General features: G+C 45.6%; 1 protein-coding gene across 3 annotated transcripts in view; it reads left to right on the plus strand.

Moving 5' to 3' along the window:
• The window catches only part of LOC121292174 (MAP3K12 binding inhibitory protein 1), a 53017-nt gene that overhangs the window by 25552 nt on the left and 7637 nt on the right, over nt 1-19828 (plus strand). For all 3 annotated transcript variants that reach the window (XM_041213821.1, XM_041213820.1, XM_041213819.1), the window contains one exon: nt 17645-17742. In XM_041213821.1, the coding sequence (XP_041069755.1) occupies nt 17645-17742 (98 nt within the window). The remainder of the gene's footprint in view (nt 1-17644; nt 17743-19828) is intronic.

The raw sequence follows: 19828 nt of genomic DNA on the forward strand, positions 1-19828 counted from the left end.
ACCACATCATACCTGCCAATTTCAATCTGCGCCACAAGCTCATTTACCTTATTTTGTATTCTGATACAGCATCTTCAGTCCTGTATTTCCCGTCCCCTTTCTCATTGTCCCTTCTCTGGTGAATACTGATGAGAAGTATTCATTTAGTATGTCTCCCTTTTCTTCTGGCTCCACACACAGATTCCCACCTCTGTCTCTGAGTGGGCCTATCCTTTCCCTGGCTACCCTCTTGCTTTTTACATATGTATAAAAGACCTTGGGATTTTCCTTAATCCTGGTTGCTAGTGACTTTTCATGACCCCTTTTAGCCCTCCTGACTCCTTGCTTATGTTTCTTCCTACTTTCTTTATATTCTCCACTGGCTTCATCTGTTCCCAACCTTCTAGCCCTTTAAGAATGCTTCCCTTTCCTTTTTGACTAATCTCACAATGTCTTTCGTTATCCAAGGTTCCTGAAACTTGCCATGCTTATCCTTCACCCTAGCAGGAACATGCTGGTCCTGAATTCTTATCAACTGACGTTTGAAAGCCCCCCACGTGTCAGTTGTTAATTTGCCCTCAAACATCCGCCTCTAGTCTAGATTCCTCAGTTCCTGTGTAATATTGTTATAATTAGCCTTCCCCCAATTAAGCACCATAATCTGAGGACTCTTGTTATCCTTATCCACCAGTACCTTGAAACTTACTGAATTATGGTCACTTTTCCCAAAATGCTCCCCTACTGAAACTTCGATCACCTGGTCGGGTTCATTCCCTAATACCAGGTTCAGTATTGCCCCTTCCCTATTTGGACTATCTACATATTGTCTCAGGAAGCCCTCCTGGAAGCACCTTACAAATTCTGCACCATCCAAACCCTTAGCACTGAGTGATTCCCAGTCAACATAGGGAAAGTTAAAATCACCCACCACAACAACCCTTTTACATCTTTCCAAAATCTGCCTACATAACTGTTCCTCAATCTCCCGCCGGCAATTGGGAGGCATATAGTAAACCCCCAACATTGTGACTGCACCCTTCCTATTCTGGAGCTCTACCCATATTGCCTCGCTGTATGAGCCCACCGAGGTGTCCTCCTGTCGTACAGCTGTGATATTCCCCTTAACCAGCAGTGCAACTCCCCCACCTCTTCTAAATCCCTCTCTATCCTGCCTGAAACATCTAAATCGTGGAACGTTTATCTGCCAATCCTGTCCATCCTTCAACCAAGTCTCTGTAATAACAATAACATCATAGTCCCAAGTACTAATCCAAGCTCTAAGCTCATCTGCCTTGCCTGTTATACTTCTCGCATTGAAACAAATGCATTTCGGACCCCCAGTACCATTGTGTTCTCCCTGCCTGCCCTTCCTCTTAGTCCTACTGGCCATATTCACTCATTCCCAATCATTTATTTCACCTGCTGACCTATTGCTCTGGTTCCCACACCCCTGCCATACTAGTTTAAATCCTCCCGAGTGACACTAGCAAACCTCGCAGCCAGGATATTGGTGCCCCTCCAGTTTAGATGCAACCCGTCCTTCTTGTACAGGTCCCACCTGCCCCGGAAAAGATCCCACTGATCTAGATATTGGAAACTCCCTCCTACAGCATCTGTTCAGCCGCATGTTCAGCTGCACTATCTTCCTATTTCTAGCCTCACTGGCATGTGGCACAGGGAGTAATCCTGAGATTACAACCCTAGAGGTCCTGTTTTTTAACTTTCTGCCTAACTCCCTGAACTCCTGCTGCAGGGCCTTGTCACTCTTCCTGCCTATGTCGTTAGTACCAATGTGTACCACAACCTCTGGCTGTTCTCTCCCCCCCCCCAACCTTCAGAATGTCCTGTACCCGATCAGAGACATCCTGGATCCTGGCACCAGGGAGGCAACATACCATCCTGGTGTCTCTTTCACGACCACAGAAGCGTCTATCTGAGCCCCTGACTATAGAGTCCCTACTGACAATTGCTCTTCTATGCTTTGACCACCCCCCTGCTGAACAACAGAGACAGCCGTGGTGCCACTGCTCTGGCTGCTGCTGTTGTTTTTCCCTGATAGGCCATCTCCCCCAACAGTATCCAAAACGGTATACCTGTTAGAGAGAGGGACAGCCACAGGGGATTTTTGCACTGACTGCCTGCCCCTTCTAGCAGTCACCCATCTATCTGACTGTACCTTGGGTGTGACAACGTCTCCAAAACTCCTGTCAATGACGCTTTCCGCCACCTGAATGCTCCTAAATGCATCCAACTGCTGCTTCAACCGATCCATGCGGTCTGTGAAGAGCTGCAATTGGGTACACTTCCTGCAGATGTAGTTGTCCGGGACACTTGAAGCATCACAGGTTTCCCACATCCTGCAGGTGAAGCACTTCACCCCAGCAACTGCCATTTCTAGGACTACTTAATAAATTAATTTAAATCTAATAACTGCTTATTGACTCCTTATTAACTATACGTTCCCCAGGGCTAGATTTCTACTATAAATGCTAAATTCTAAAGACAGTAATCCCCTGATTCTGGTCTAGATACCCTCCACTTATTAATTAAGTGATTAATTTATTTGGGTTAATTAGTTTAACAATGTTTTAGTTTCAAATTCAGTGTAGATTCTCTACCAGCCAATCAGGTCACAGATTTACAGTGACACCACTTTTAATATTTTTTAAGACCCAAGGTCCGCGAATCCCTGGGGTAAGGTCCCCACACTCATCTCTCTGGAACTCCGCCCCCGACCCCGCCCCCCCAGAACCAGACCTGCCCGTCCAACCTTAAGGCCGGCGGGCAGGCCTGGAGCCCCAGCGGGCTTCTGATAATACATGAACCCTCATCCACTGGCAGGATGAGGTTTCATGCCCATTTTTAAAAAGTGTCATTAAAATTAGTGTGTTTCTTATTAACATGTCCCATCTCCTGTGACATTGTCACATGAGGGGGAAATGTTAATTTTAATATTTTTCTATTTTTTGTGTTTTTTTACCTGTCAGTAATCTCCCTGAGATACCACTTGGTCTCAGGGAGCAATGTGCTCTTACGCGTGCGTGCACAAAAGAGTGCATTTTGACAGCTGGGGAATCCCTCCCCCTCGGAACAGGAAGTGCATAGCGCTTCTTGTTGGGCAAGCCGCTGGGTGGGCCTTAATTGGCCCGCCCACTCAGAATGGCAGTGGGCCCCGTTTCGGTGGCGGGGGTCGGCTGTCCGCCCGCCGCCAAGCTGGTGGGGCCCGCCCACCCACCAAGTGCAAGATTCTGCCCAATGTCATGTATGCATTGTAACTGTACTAGCACAAAATTTATGTTTTAGTTGAGCATTCGAACTTATTAGACAAAAATTAACATAACTTAAAGATAAAATTTCCTGTATTGATAAATTGGAGATATGGGCATTTCCCACGTTGTAACCGGAACTGTGCACCACTTTCAAAATCTCTCTCTTTGCACTGTCCCATGCAATTATAATTAAAATTCTAAGTGCCAGCGGTATGTATGGAAAACACATGCGAATTATCTGCGTGGGAAGCTTTTTATTGGTGAAACCCGCCATCAGCTGATGACACTACATCTATGTGTGGCCTACTAAAGAGCCTTCTGCTTAAACAGAGAGGCTGGGCATCACCGCCAGGATGCTGCGCTGATTGAGAGTGCCGCATTACTTGAAGAAATACCTGATGGCTGAAGCAGACCAGCCCCACAGTTCAGCAGTGCCTCCCTGCTCTCCTCCAGGCTGTCTGGGGATGGTGGGAGGTGCTCTTTCCTAACGATGGCCCTCCTGCCATACCAAGGCAGTCTGGGCAGAGGAGATGAGCAACTATGGGGTCATGTGCCAAACCTGGGTCCAATGCAGGAAACGGGTCAACATTCTGCTCCAATCCGCAAGGGTAAGTGCTGATATCACGTCTTGAACAAGAATCTCTCGCGTAGTTATTAGTAATGTATATGTGCAAGTAGGAAGCTATGCCAGAAGCATGAATGTGTGATCTGCCTTAATACCATGGAGCAATTGTGGTCAGTGCATTTGGAAGTTTGCCTTTTATGTGCGCTTGGATGCAACGTGTGAATGACAGGACCGTGTGTGTGATGGAGATGCATGCAGGCAAGGTCATTTGACATGTCACCAACTCTGCACTTTGTCATGCAAGACAAACAGACCCACAGAGCCAGGGAGAGCACATGCACAGGAAGAGGAGTTCCTGACCTCTCAACATCTTAGGCGGTAGCGATGGGGATTGCTGGCGAGGAGGGAGTGCGATCGGTGGCAGTTGGCAAGACTAGACTGGGTAGGAGTAAGGAAGAGGAGGCAACCATCCTGGTGATGATATATGGGAACACAGGATGAATGTGATGAAATGTGATACGCTCAAACTGTGATGATTCTTAATATGATTCTTTTTGTTCTCCACAACAGGTCATCATCATTCAAGGACCGGGCTGCGGCCACAAGAGGAGCCCAAGACTCCAGCCGAAGGCTGTGCCCCTGGGGATAAATAAGCCAGTGCCCCAGAGGATGCACCATCACCTGCTTTATCATCCACTTCCGCCAGCACAGTTGCACCCACATGGTCCATGGAGGGGTCACCTGTAGATTCAGAAACATAATCTGGTGAGCACACTGCAGAGGCATCCCAGCAGCTGAGGGAGGATGTGACACCAAATCCCCAGACGATCGAAGGATTGCTGGGGATCAGGCCCCTGCTGAGCTCCACACTGATGACTGGCCTCTGGTCGTGGCCACAAGAAGCCTGCTGGACATGCAGCAGGGGCTAGGGGAAAATATGATGGCGATGCCAGGGATTGTGCACAGCTTTGCATGGTGATTGGAGGAGTCCATGCACACCATGAGTTCTGCCATGTCTCAGGCATTTGAGTACATGGCTTCATCCCTTGCGAGGTTGGCGACTGTCATGGAGAACCAAGTCAAACATTTGATCCACATGTGCTCTGACTTGCATACCATCACTCTAGCCATGGGCTCAGTGCAGCAGTGGTTAGGCAAGAGGGGGATGAGGCTCCTGGCCTCCCTCGGAGACAGGGAGATGCATTCACATATGTAGATGGAGGAGCAGCGCTCGCCAGCTGTACCTGGGTCTTTGTCTCAGGACACCCCCGGGTTTGCTGCATCTCCTCATTCCCTCCACCATTGACCCAATGGCTCCAGCAGGTGAGGCCAAGGGGGGTGCCCCTGCATCAGTGCAGGAGACCACCAGTCAGCAGAAGCCCTGAAGGTCCCGTTCCTCCAGAGGACGGTCATCCAAGGCAACGGGGCATGACACTGAGCACACTGCCTCTGCCTCAACCGCTGATGTCAGGGTTGCACCTAGATGTAGTGGTCGGAAAAGAAAACCCTATGAGCACTAACGTGGCACCGGAGATTTTTCATGTCTGTTTCACTTGTTAAAATGCGCAGAATATAATTGGTTTCCTGTAATCGTTTGTACTATTGAGACTTGTTGGAGCCTGTCATAGTATCAGATGTAACAGTCATAGCCCACCCCATGTTTCTCAGCGTGATGGCTAGAGAGGAGACAGGGGTACGGACATTAATCCAAAGTCTGTGTTGCATTTTTGTGCATTCTTTAATGAATGTTTATATGAATTGGCACTTCTGTGATGATGATCATTCAGTGGATCATGGCTTAAAAAGCAGGCACAGCTGGACTCCATCTATGCACTCTTGAGGATGTTGGCCTCGTTCACTCTCAGCAAGTATAAATGAGACGGGTCCAGTTGCATTCAAAACGCTTCAAAGATGGGTCTGGATCAGAATAATTGGGCAAGGCAGGCTGTTATATGGATGTCCATGTGCCCCTAAGATGGTGGTCCTTGTGCCCTTGAGTCCATGTGGTCCAGCACTCTTCAGCGAGTGAATGTGACAAGGCTCCGCTTCCCGTTCCATTCTTGGTGCTAGAGGACACAGGATTAGAGTTAACTCGGCAAGGGAGGATGGAAGGACTAGGTCTGCACCCCAGGAAGGTGCTTGGAGGTCTGGCGATGGAGCGATGATCTTGCAGATGCATTATTGTGTGAACCTTGTCTAGATCAGATTGTCTCTTGCACATCCTGGCATCCATGAAAGGCTTATTTGGATTTATGGCCGCCTCAAGCTCCAACAAATCCTTGTCATCTGAGGAGGGCTGTTGTTCCTCGTGCTCTTCCCCTTGCAATATCTGTCCATGTTGCAGCGCCGGGTTGTGCAGTGCGCAGTCGACTGCTGCTATTCATAACATCCTCTGGAGTGCATATTGCAGAGTCCCACCAGACTGGTCAAGGCGGCAGAAGTGCACTTTCAGAAGTCCAGTGGTGTGCTTTATGATGCGTATGGACATATGAGCTTGATTGTAGCGCTCCTTTGTCTTGCTCTGAGGATGCCTCACTGGCATAATTTTTTATTTGTTCGTGGGATGTGGGTGCCGCGGGCTAGGCCAGTATTTATTGCCCATCCCTAATTGCCCTTGTTCAGAGGGCATTTGAGAGCCAACCACATTGCTGTGGGTCTGGAGTCACATGTAGTGCAGACCAGGTAAGGATGGCAGATTTCCTTCCATAAAGGACATTAGTGAACCAGATGGGTTATCATCAGCCATGCATGCAGGGGATAGCCCTTGACAGTGAGGATCCATCCATCAATCTGGGCTGGGGTGTCAAAAAAGCTCTGGGAGCTGTGCAAGATGTATACGTCGTGGCAGCTCCCTGGGAAACGAGCGCAAACCTGCATTGTTTTTTACCTGTGGTTGCCCACCAGTTCATGAAACGAAATCCTTCGCGATTTACGAATGCAGCTGGCTGTTCCCAGGGAGCTTTTATGGTCACAAGTACAGTCGATGTCACCTTGCAGTCAAGGAAACCGAGCGGTGACAGCGATTGCGACTGACCTTGCAGCCTGGCTGTTGTCTTCAATGGTGAAGTGGATAAAATCATGAGCGTGACGAAACAGGATACTGGTTGCCTCCTTTATGCACTAATGTGTGGCAGCCTGTGAGATGCCACATAAGTCACCCAATGTACCCTGGAAACCTTGAGCACCACTGGCATTGCGTTCCTGCTAAATCCACATGGCTACACACCTTGATGAACAATCTGACGTATTTTGGCGACCATTTCCCGGGACATCCTCAGATAGCTCTGGCATTGCCTCTCTTGTCCTTGTCCTCTGGATGTGTTGACACGCCAGTGCCTGTTTTCACCAATGCCTTCCCTGGCTGTCTCCATCTAGACGAGCCTCCCACTCCCTTCACATTCTGTCCTCCTGCTCCCAAGGTTGCAGGAATATCAGTTGAATGAGACCCATGGTTATGACAATAATTGCACTTTGTAAAGAGGGTAGTCATACATGTGAGAGCATTCTAGTCCATGGTTCTCATCCATTTAGCTAATTATGGGGGAGTCCCTTTAATCAACCAGTTGTGCACAACGTTAACTCCACCACCCAAAACGGTTCTCCTCCCAATTCAATCGGTCATGTATTCAGAAAAACTGCACTTGAAAAGAGACATTAAAATAATGACGTGTGTGACTTTTGAAACCTGATTCTGTACCTCCTACCCACCCATCCCTCCCGCCCCCAACCCTGTTGTCGTCCTGCTTGTCCCCAACTTGGGGCAGATGGTGGTATAGTGGCAATTTAATAAGACTAGTAATCCAGAGGTCCAAGCTAATGCTATGGGAACACGGCTTCAAATCCCATCAATGCAGCTGGTGGAATTTAAATTCAATTAATAAATCTGGAATTGAAACTAGTCTCAGTAATTGTGACTACAACAATTGATAGTTTCATAAAAACCCATCTGGTTCACTGATGTCCTTTAGGGAAGGAAATCTGCCATCCTTAACTGGTCTGGTCTACATATGATTCCAGATCCACAGCAATGTAGTTGATTCTTAACTGCCCTCTGAAATGGCCTTGTACACCCCTCAGTTCAAGGGCATTTGGGGATGAACAACAAATGCTGGCCTTGCCAGCAATGCTCACAACCCATGAAAGAATAAATTAACTTAACCTTTTCTCTCCCCTTTGTTACTTTTGAACCTCCTCCGTTACCCTGGACCCTATTACCATATACGTATGCCATCTTTCTTCTCTTGAAGAGTCATGCGGACTCGAAATGTTAACTGTGTTCCTCTCCGCGGATGCTGCCAGACCTGCTGTGTTTTTCCAGGTATTTTTATTTTTGTTTTGGATTTCCAGCATCCGCAGTTTTTTGCTTTTATCTTAGTGCCATTTTTCCCCCTTGTGCTTACACTGGTGACCATCCTAATGCCCACTCTGACCCTGAATCCTCCAGTTATCCTCATCGATGCTTTTGTTCGCTCCCGTGACCCAACCAATGAGACCTTCTGATAGTCGACCCTGACTCTGGACCAGCCTCTGGACTGACAATGACTGTTCCGTACACCACCACACACCCTCATTTCGAACCTCAGGAACCCACCATTGATAGCATCAACCCCACCCATTAGGCCTTTTACCCATCTTTCAATCTCTGCCTTAAAACGTGTACTCACATTTGAGGCTGCTGACTCTGCCCAAGTCTTCTATCAAATATAACTTCATTCTCTGGCATCACCAACATTCTTAGCTATTGCTATCCAGCATCTTCTGTAATACTTGGAAGGCTGATCATTGTTGTCGCGCTGAGCACTGTGATGCTGTGTTCTTTATCTCTAAGGAAGCCACTGGGTTAATCATCATAAGAATTTCATAAGTTATTATGCTAGTACCAACTTGAACGAAACTCATTGCCCTGACTTTGAACTCAAGGCCTGTTACTGCTGAAAGCCATCTATGTTGACACAAATTGGGCCCTGCCATGCAATCTTCCTTAACAGGGATTGGGAGTAGGGAAAGTAGAATTCTGAGGGTGGAGGGCTAATATTCAGTGTAGCGAAACACTGGGATAAGACGTCAGTGACCTTTGGGGCCACCACAATGGAGGGAGCTGGTCATTTCTCTTCACAAATAATTGTATATTTCTAAGAAAATCGGGATGATTAGGATAAGTGTACATATGAAAAAGGAGCAGAAGTAGGTCATTCGGCCCCACGAACCTGCTCCGCCATTCAATAAGATCATGGCTGATCTGTTTGCATTTTGATTTCCACATTCTAGTCTACCCTTGATAACCTTTGATTGCCTTGCTTAACAAGAATCTATCTACCTCCGCCTTAAAAATACTCAATGACCCCGCCTCCACCACCTTCTGAGGCAGGGTGTTTCAAAGTCTCACAACCCTCAGAGAAAAAAATTTCTCCTCATCTTTGTCCTAAAAGGGCGACCCCTAATTTTAAAATAGTGCATTAGTTTCAGCATGCTTTGTGATAGATAACCAAAGTCTCTTAGAGCCTGTTTGGTTCTCTGTTGGGTGGGAATTGCCAAGTTTCTCTTGAAGCCAGCTAAAATCTTTTTTTTGCCCTTCTGCCTTCCCCAGTGGTTAGTGTTTTGCAAAAGATGCTGCAGATGGTTTCACCCTCTAATTTGATTGATTATTCTTCAGTACTAAGGCTGTGGCAGTTCATGATTTCTGCCATATTAGGTATTGGGACTTGTTCAGTAACTTCAGTTTGTTAGATTTTTCTTTCGTCATAGGGTACGTAAGCCTGAAGACTTCCCCATGAGTCATTCAGTAATAAGCCTCAACCCCGGTCAAGGAATGTCTTCAAACTCTTTTAATGTAGCAGAATAGTGCTGTCGGCACCTGAAACCAAGGAAACTTGTTCAGTTGGATGGTTCGGCTATTCGGCTGCATCTTTTGTGGCTTCCTTAATACTGTGGCTGTGGATTTTTAAATATGGCAGGGCGATTTTAGTTGAGTATATGAATGAAATGTTGATTTTAAACAGGACATCTGACTTTTCCATGACTGACACTTGGATAAAATCCTCCCATTTTGCTGCAAAGCAAACTGTTACAGATGCTGGAAATCTGAAATAAGAACAGAAAATGCTGGAAAAACTCAGCTCTGGCAGCATATATGGGGAGAGAAACAGTTAACTTTTCAGATTGATGATCTTTCATCAATACTGGAAAAAGTTAAGCGATGTGACAGGTTTAAAGAAAGTTTGAGCACAGTGTACCATCATGAAGCCTGTTCTATACCAATATTGTTCTGTGTGGTTCCTGTGCAGGGCTAGACCCAGGGTGGAATTTATTGAGGGCAGTGGTGGGGGGCCCCAATGTCCTCCACCAAAACTGATGGCATCCCCAACGACCTGAACCCCAGGAGCCCTGAGGGAATCAAGACCCTAAATAGCAGCGGGAACTCAGCTGCCGGGGCTCCTTGCTCCATGGAGATCATTAATTTCAGGACTTTACCCAATAGGATAGAAATTTTGCCTCTGAGATCTGCTGGCCAATCAGAGACTCTTAATTACCACAGGAGAGGTGGTTGCTGCTGATAATACACGTGGGCTTCACCAGTTGCGGGGAGGGGGTCAGACTAAAGGGTAGTGGGGAGGGGGTTGGAGGAAAGGGCAGAGGTTGGTTCTCAGCAGACCCACCCCTTCCTGATGTCAGATCCCTCAATCGGTCACTGCGTTTACTTGTTGGCCCCCTACATGGCCACACCCCCACCCCCCTGTTGGTTGAATACCAACAGCAGCAGGATGAGACCCTTAAGTGAACATTAATTGCCTAATTAGGGGCCTCAGGTGGTGTTCAGGTAGGAAGCTTGTCCTTGAGCCTTCCTGCCCCAGACTTAATCACAGGAGGTGGCAAGGGCGTCAACCTGCATCCTCCCACCCGATCAAACGGTCCTCCCGCCTCTGAGCTCACTGCTGTGAGATGGGGTGTCGGAGGGGTAGGAATTAACCCTGCCACTTAGTTCCACATCCTCCAGTATGGATGCCCATTTTTCCAACTCACAAAGTATCTGGGGCTGTTTTGACAATTCAAGGCCCAGTGAAGAAGATTACAGCAGTATTTTGGCATGCTTTATGATGACAGGGACTGCCACAGGGACTAATCCAGAGTCTCGGGGTAATGCTCTGAATCCAGCCATGGCAGATGGTGGAATTTGAATTCAATAAAAATCTGGAATGAAATGTCTGATGATGACCATGGAACCATTGTTGATTGTTGTAAAAACCCATCTGGTTCACTAATGTCCTTTAGGGAAGGACATCTGTCGTCCTTACCTGGTTTGCACCACACGTAACTCCAGACCCACAGCAATGTGGTTGACTCTGAAATGGTCTAGCAAGCCACTCAGTTGTAACAAACCGCTACAAAATCACAAAAAAGAAATGAAACTGGACGAACCACCCGGTATCAACCTAGGCACCGGAAACTACAATGGCAATCTCAGCCCTGTCGACCCTGCAAAGTCCTCCTTACTAACATTTGGGGCTAGTGCCAAAACTGGGAGTGCTGTCTCACAGATTAGTCATGCAACAGCCTGACATATTCATTCTTACGGAATCATACCTTACAGATAATGTCTCAGACACCACCATCACCGTCTCTGGGTATATCCTGTTCCACCGACAGGACAGGCCCAGCAGAGGTGGCAGCACAGTGGTATACAGTTAGGAGGGAGTTGCCCTGGGAGTCCTCAACATCGCCTCTGGACCCCATGAAGTCTCATGGCATCAGGTTAAACATGGGCAAGGAAACCTCTTGCTGATTACCATGTACTGCGCTCCCTCAGCTGATGAATCAGTGCTCCTTCATGTTGAACATCACTTGGAAGAAGCACCGAGGGTTGCAAGGATGCAGAATGTACTCTGGTTGCGGGACTTCAATGTCCATCACTAAGAGTGTCTCGGTAGCATCACTACTGACTGAACTGGCCGAGTCCTAAAGGACATAGCTGCTAGACTGGGTCTGCGGCAGGTGGTGAGAGAACCAATAAAAGGGGAAAACATACTTGTCTTCATCCCCACCAACCTGCCTGCCGCAGATGCATCTGTCACTGACAGGATTGGTAGGAGTGACCACCTCACAATCATTGTGGAGATGAAGTTCCGCCTTCACATTGAGGATATCGTGTTGTGTGGCACTACCACTGTGCTAAATGGGGTAGATTTCAAACAGATCTAGCAACACAAGACTGGGTATCCATGAGGCACTGTGGGACATCAGCAGCAGAATTGTACTCAAGCACAATCTATAATCTCGTGGCCCGGCATATCCCCTACTCTACCATTACCGTCAAGCCAGGGGATCAATCCTGGTTCAATGAAGAGTGCAGGAGGGCATGCCAGGAGCAGCACCAGGCATACGTCAAAATGAGGTGTCAACCTGGTGAAGCTATAACACAGGACTTCCTGCATAACAAACAGCATAAGCAGCAAATAGGGCTAAGTGATCCCATAACCAGCGGATCAGATTTAAGCTCTGCAGCCCTGCCACATCCAGTCGTGAATGGTGGTGGACAATTAAACAACTCACTGGAGGAGGAGGTTCCACAAATATCCCCATCCTCTATGATGGGGGAACCCAGCACATCAAAGCAAAAGATAAAGCTGAATCATTTGCTAAAATCTTCAGCCAGAAGTGCCGAGCGGATGACTCATTTTGGCCTCCTCCGGAGGCCCCCAACATCATAGATGCCAGTCTTCAGCCAATTCAATTCACTCCACGTGATATCAAAAGATGGCTGAAGGCACTGGATACTGCAAAGGCTATGGGCCCTGACAATATCCTAGCAATAATACTGAAGACTTGTGCTCCAGAACTTGCTGCAACCCTAGCCAAGCTGTTCCAGTACAGCTACAACACTGGCATCTACCTGGCTATGTGGAAAATTGTCCAGGTATGTCTTGTACACAAAAAGCAGGACAAATCCAACCCAGCCAATTAGTCTACTCTCCATCATCAGTAAAGTAATGGAGGGGGTCATCAACAGTGCTATCAAGCTTGCTTAGCAATAACCTGACCTCATTACAGCCTTGGTTCAAACATGGACAAAAAAGCTGAACTCAAGAAGTGACGTGAGAGTGACTGCCCTTGACATCAAGGCCGCATTTGACAGAGTGTGGCATCAAGGAGCCCTAGCAAAACTGGAGTCAATGGGTATCAGGGGGAAAGCTCTCCACTGGTTGGAGTCATACCTAGCACAAAGGAAGATGGTTGTTGGAGGTCAGTCATCTCAGGTCCAGGACACCACCGCAGGAGCTCCTCGGGGTAGTGTCCTCGGCCCAACCACCTTCAGCTGCTTTATCAATGACCTTCCATCATAAGGTCAGAACTGGGATGTTCGCTGATGATTGCACAATGTTCAGCACCATTCACGACTCAGATACTGAAGCAGTCCATGTCCAAATGCAGCAAGACCTGGACAATATCCAGACTTGGGCTGACAAGTGGCAAGTAACATTTGTGCCACACAAGTGTCAGGCAATGACCATCTCCAACAAGAGAGAATCCTACCATCATCCCTTGATGTTCAATGGCATTACCATCACTGAATCCCCCACTATCAACACCCTGGAGGTTATCATTGACCAGAAACTGAACTGGACTAGCCATATAAATACTGTGGCTCCAAGAGCAGGTCAGGGGCTAGGAATAACCCACCTCCTGACTCCCCAAAGCCTGTCCACCATTTACAAGGCACAAGTCAGGAGTGTGATGGAATACTCCCAACTTGCTTGGATGAGTGCAGCTCCCACCACAGTCAAGAAGCTTGACACCATCCAGGACAAAGCAGCCCGCTTGATTGGCCCCACATCCACAAACATTCACCACCTCCACCACCGACTCACAGGAGCAGCAGTGTGTACCATCTACAAGATGCACTGCAGGAATTCACCAAGGCTCCTTCGACTGCACCTTCCAAACCCATGACCACTACCATCTAGAAGGACAAGGGCAGCAGATAGTTGGGAAAACCACCACCTGCTAGCTCCCCTCCAAGTCACTCACCATCCTGACTTGGAAATATATCGCCGTTCCTTCAGTGTCGCTGGGTCAAAAACTGGAACTCCCTTCCTAACAGCACCGTGGGTGTACCTACACCACATGGACTGCAGCGGTTCAAGAATGCAGTTCACTACCACCTTCTCAAGGGCAACCAGGGATGGGCAATAAAAAAAAAATGCTGGCCCAGCCAGCGAAGGCCACATCCCATGAATGAATAAAAAAAAAATAATGGTCTCAGTTAAAACAAGCTGGATTGTATCCCATTTTCAGTATTGAATTGATTCCTTCATTTGGGCTATCTCCAGGAATATAGCTGGCCACGGACAACTTCAGGAAGGCATGTTTTTACAGTTAGTGTATTATCAGGGATAGCTCCAATTCAGCTTGCATGATTGGAGCCACCTAGATATAGCACTGCAGCCTTACATAAACTCCCAAAATGTTTACGAAGTGCTTGACCATCATCACAGTATTTAAATCCAGTGCTTGCATATCTATCTGATTTGACTAATTGGCTTGTAAGAACTTCCTGTTGAGAGAAGTGCACAGGCAATTGTCCAATAGACTTTCAACACTTTCCCTTGAAGTTTAACTTAATTTTCTGCTTTGAGAAGTTTTATTTGGAGCCAAAGCAGGATATGACTATTGTACACACTGTGTTTTACATCATCTGGGAAAAGAACCATTTGTTTCCAGACCAGCTTGCAGTTCCCCTGAGATTCGTGTGTCCTATTCAGTAGATGCTAAGAATTGTTGAAGAACACCGCCTTTACGATCTTTGTCACCGAGAATGCTAAACCATTTGTGTGATCAGCACAGTGTCATCCTCCGCGTTCTCATCTGTCCCATTTAGTGTGGGTCTCAGGTGCTGGTCCCATCAGTAAGAGCTATCTAGCACAACCAATCATCAGCATTTGTGACTGATGCTTCCCTGCAGGAGTGGGCAGAGTATTTACAAGAGAGTTGAGCTCCAAACTAGTGGATTGTACATGTGTCCACCTGGTCTGCTGGTGCACCTAGCTTTGGGCTTTTTCAGGTGTTCGTGTAAGGCCAGTTTGACATTTTTAGACTAATAACTTGATCATTTTCCAATATATGCATAAGGACTAGATTCTGTACTTCTGCGGGATGCACAACACCTTACCCATTTGTAGACTTTTACAACAGGTTTGAGGTGTCATACTATTAAGAAAGCAGCAAAATTGATTTAATCCTCATATTCTAGAAAGAAAGTAAATGTTCTTCCTTCCCCCAAACCAAAAAACTTAACATTAAATTCATTTTGTAGTTCGTAAACAGAATGGACCTTACCTAGAATTATTATAATAGCATTGTGATTTCACTACGATAGAAAGATAGAAAATTTAAAGGATATCCAGTTTAGTCCAGCTCCTGGTCCATAGCCTTGTAGGCTACTGCATGTCAAGTGCATATCCAAGCATTTTTTAAAAGGGAAGAGTGTTTCTTCCTTAACTACTCTTTCAGCCAATGAATTCCAGACTTACATCACCCTGAGTGGAAAAAATATCTCCTCTCTTCTGCCATAAAGTATTGAATAACACAACTCATCAGTAAATGTATTTTATATATCTAAATCTATTTAGTACACTTGAAGTATTTGCATGAGCAGTTCTCATGTGAAAGGTTTGCAATCTTCATAAGATTACATAGCATAGACATATGGCACAAACACAGGCCATTTGACCCAACCAGTCCATGCCGGTATTTATGCCCCACTTGAGCCTCCTCATCTTTCCTCATGTAAATCTATCATCATAACGCTCTATTCCCTTCTTCCTCATATGCTGCCTTAACTTCCCTTTAATTACATCCATACTATTTGCTTCAACCACTTACTGTGGTAGAGAGTTTCACATTCTCACCACTCTTTGGATGAAAACTTTCTTCTGAATTCCCTGTTGGATTGCTTGGTGACTATCTTACGTGATTGGCCTCTAGTTATGCTCTCCCCTACAAGAGGAAATATTCTCTGTACATCCATTCTATCAAAACCTTTTCATAATTTTAAATACCTCACATTTATCTGCATTGAACTTCACTTGCTGATTATTTGTCCATTTTGCAAGTTTATTAATGTCCTCCTGTAACTTGTTGCCATCTCCCTTGGTATTAACTAGCCCCCACCCAAGTTGATGTCTGCAAATTTATAAATTTGTGTTTTTGATTCCAATAGTGGAACCCCAAGTAAAGGAGAGAATAAGAAACCTAGAAACAAAAAATATAATGAATGATCATGGATTTCAAAAGGGAATATCTTGCTTGACCAACTATTGCCTAGATGTTCCCCCACTTTTCTCTTTCATCTGCTTTGGTTTATTTCCCCTCACTAGGTCCAATAGCGAATCTTCCCTTGTTGGGCTTTTTGCATATTGGGTTGGGAGGGCAATTAGGGATGAGCAATAAATGCTGGCCTTGTCAGCAACACTTGCATCCGTGAAAGAAAGAAAAGGAACGGGATCCTGTACACATTGTAGGAACTCCATTCCCTTATCTTCCTTACCTATCTCTTCTGTTCAATTAATATCAGGATAGTTGAAATCCCCTATGATTATTATTATATGTTTGTTATTCAATATCCTAGTTTGTCTGCATAATTATTCCTCCTCCTCCTTCCATTATTAGGTGATCAGTAGAGTATACTTATTAGATCTTTTATTATCTTTTAACTTTATTCATGTTATTTTTGTTGTGCTGATAACTTTATTCTTCTGCCATTATATTATCCAGAATAAATACAGCTACTCCACCTCCCCTTCTTCATGTTCTATCTTTTCTAAATATGATATACCCTGTAATATTTAATTCCAGTCCTGATTTTTCTGTAGTGGCATCTCAGTAATCCTTGTTATGTCTGGTTCCACCCAGCGTATGATTGTCTCCTGCTCCCCTGTTTTATTATAGGCACTATGCATTGCGGTACAGACATTTTAACTTCTTTTCAATAGGATTTCCTCTTGCTTTATGTTTAACCATCTTTTTAGACTCCTGTTCTATAATTTGATTTCCTACAGTCAGTCTCCTCCCTTACTTTATTCCTTCCTATGCTCTCCTGCCCTGTTTGGTTTACGTTTAGGCTGCTTATGTTTCTTGTAGATCCCTTCCCCCTCATTACTGGTTTAAAGCTCTTGCCAGTTCCCTATTTACTCTTTATGCTAGGATAGGGTTCCATGCCAGTTCAGGAGGAGCCCATCCCATTTGTACAGCTCCTTTTTGTCCCGGAACTGGTGCTAATGTCCCATGAAAAGAAACCCCTTTTTCCCACACCAGCCCATTAGGCATGTGTTAATTTTCTTGATCTGTCTGCTCCTATGCCAATTTTCACGTTTCTTGGGCAATAATCCAGAGATCATTACCCCCGAGATCCTGCTTTTTAATTTGGAGTTTAACACCTGATAGTCTCTCAACAGGATCTTCTTTCTGTTCCTGCCTATGTCATTTATTCCAACATGGAGCAGGGCAACTGGATTTACCTCCTTCTTCCTTTCCTCTCTAGCCACCATGAAAATCTCTTACCCTGGCACCAGGTAGGCAGCACACCCTTCGGACTCTCGTTCTTGACTGCAGAGGATGCTGCTTATCTTCAAATCTAATTTAGTAGCGGCTCTGTGCTAATCATGTTAAGAATTGATGCTCACCATGGTGCTGTTCCTTGAGTTGAACTTTGAATTTCATCATTGGTCCAGAGTTGAAAGATTTTATGAAACATTTTTAGAGGAAATATTGCCTTTGCTATTTCATTAAGCACCTATCAATCAATGGAAAATCATCTTTTTGTGTACATAATTTATAGGTGGTCCAGTTCCAGTTGACATTTATCGAAGGATCAAGAGGCTAGAGGATAGAATTCTACATTTGGAAGGTCTTTCTCCAGAATATTTTCAACCTGTGGTAGGTTTATTAACCTCATTACCTAAGGTCCCATGTTCTTCAATTCAATTATAAGGTTGTAGAATTTTTCAGCACTGAAAGACATGGGGCAGGATTTTTCAGTTGGTGTGCGGGGGATGAGCTCGACACACTGACGCATTAAATGACACATGATGACTTCAGGCGTGCGTCCTGACGTCATCGGGCTATCTTGCAATGTTTTGTTCAGCAGGCATGCGCCGGAGTCGGCTGCACACCCGCCGATATGGAAATGTCCTATTAAGGCCATTAAGGAAGTAATTAATGTAATTGTTAACGCTGCCTTTCCAACCTTAAGGTTTTTTAGGAGACCTCATCCATGAGCAGGATGAGCTTTCCTAAAGCTTTTATTAATTAAATAATTTTCCCTGCATATAAAAAAATGCCCCATCTCATGTGATACAAGGAGACATGTTTAAATACATTTTTAATCCATTTATTCATTAATTATAATAACGATTCAATCTCCCTGAGGCACCTCCATGCCTCAGGGAGATTGAAGCGTTCTTTCATGTGTGTGGGTGAAAGAGCACCGGCCCCGACTCCCCCCACCCCCCCCCCCCCCGCCCGCCAACCTATACAGGTAGCGCTGAGCACTATGGCTCACGTCTCACGCTGGGCGGGCCTTAATTGACCCGTCTGCGTAAAATGGCAGCATGCAGTCGATAGTGGGCGGTGATCAACTCCACAACCGCTCGTTCCCGCCGAGCCTGCCCGCTACCTGAAAAGTTCAGGCTATGGGGTCCATGGCACCTGTGCAGGCTTTCTGAAAGAGTTATCCACTTAACTCCATTGCCCTGGCCTTCCCCAGTACTTTTGTAAAATTACAAAACTTCTCTTTCACAAGTTCTTATCGATGTTGCTTTTGCCTCTATTTCTGGTAAGGTGTCCTATATCCTAATAAAGGAGAAGAAAATCTAACTTCTCTCTTCAGGTAACTATCTTAAATTTATAGGAATATAAGACTTAAGAGCAGGAATTTGACCCTTCAAGCCTCCTCTGCTATTTGATGAGATCATAGCTGATCTGGCTGAGGTCTCACTTCCACCTTCCTGTCTGTACCCCTCCATGATCTTTGACTTCCTTGTTTATCAAAAATCTATCTAACTCAACCTTGAATAAATTCAGTGACAGCCTCTACTGCTTTCTGGGGAAAAGAATTCCACAGACTAATGACCCTCTGATATCTTCTCATCTCCATCTTGAAAGGAACACCTCTTATTCTTTAACTGTCCCCTAGTCACCCCCACAAAAGGAAGCAACCTCCCAGTATGCACCTTATCAAGCTCCTCAGGAGCGTGTTTCAATAAGATCCCCTCTCGTTCTTCTAAACCCCAATGGCTACGGGATCAACCTGTTCAACCTTTCTTCATAAGGTAAGCCCTTCATCCCAGGAATGATCTAAGTCCACCTTCTCTGAACTGCGTCCAACATAATTACATCCCTTTTCAAATAAGGAGACCAAAGCTGTATGCATTACTCTAGATGCGCTTTCACCAAGGCCCTGTACTGCAGTAAAACTTCCATATTTTTATTTTCCATTCCCCTTGCAATATACACCAACATTCCATTTGCCTTCCTAATCACTTGCTCTACCTGCTACTAACTTTTTGTGATTGATGCACCAGGACACCCAGGTCTATCTATACCGCCGAATTCTGCAGTTTTTCTCTATTTAAATAGTATATTGCTTTTCTATTCTTCCTGCCCAGGTGAACAGGTTCACATTTTCCCACGCTGTATTCTGCGTGCCAAATTTTTGCCTACTCATTTAACCTATCTATATCCCTTTGCAGACTCTTCACCTCCTCTTGACAACTTATTTTCCTGCCTACCTTGATGTCATTGGCAAATTTAGCGACCATACATTGTATCTCTCATCCAAGCCATTGATACAGATTGTAAATAGTTGAGGCCCCAGCACTGATCCCTGCGGCACTCCACTAGTTACAGCTTGCCAACCCGAAAAAGACCCAGTTTTCCGTCTTATATTTCAATGAGTTTTTATTGGCATTTGTTCTATCTCTCCAAAACTAAAGTAAGTAAAAGATAGCTGAACTTTATTTTG

The sequence above is a fragment of the Carcharodon carcharias genome, chromosome 20 (genome assembly GCF_017639515.1).
Source record: "Carcharodon carcharias isolate sCarCar2 chromosome 20, sCarCar2.pri, whole genome shotgun sequence".
NCBI lineage: Eukaryota > Metazoa > Chordata > Chondrichthyes > Lamniformes > Lamnidae > Carcharodon > Carcharodon carcharias.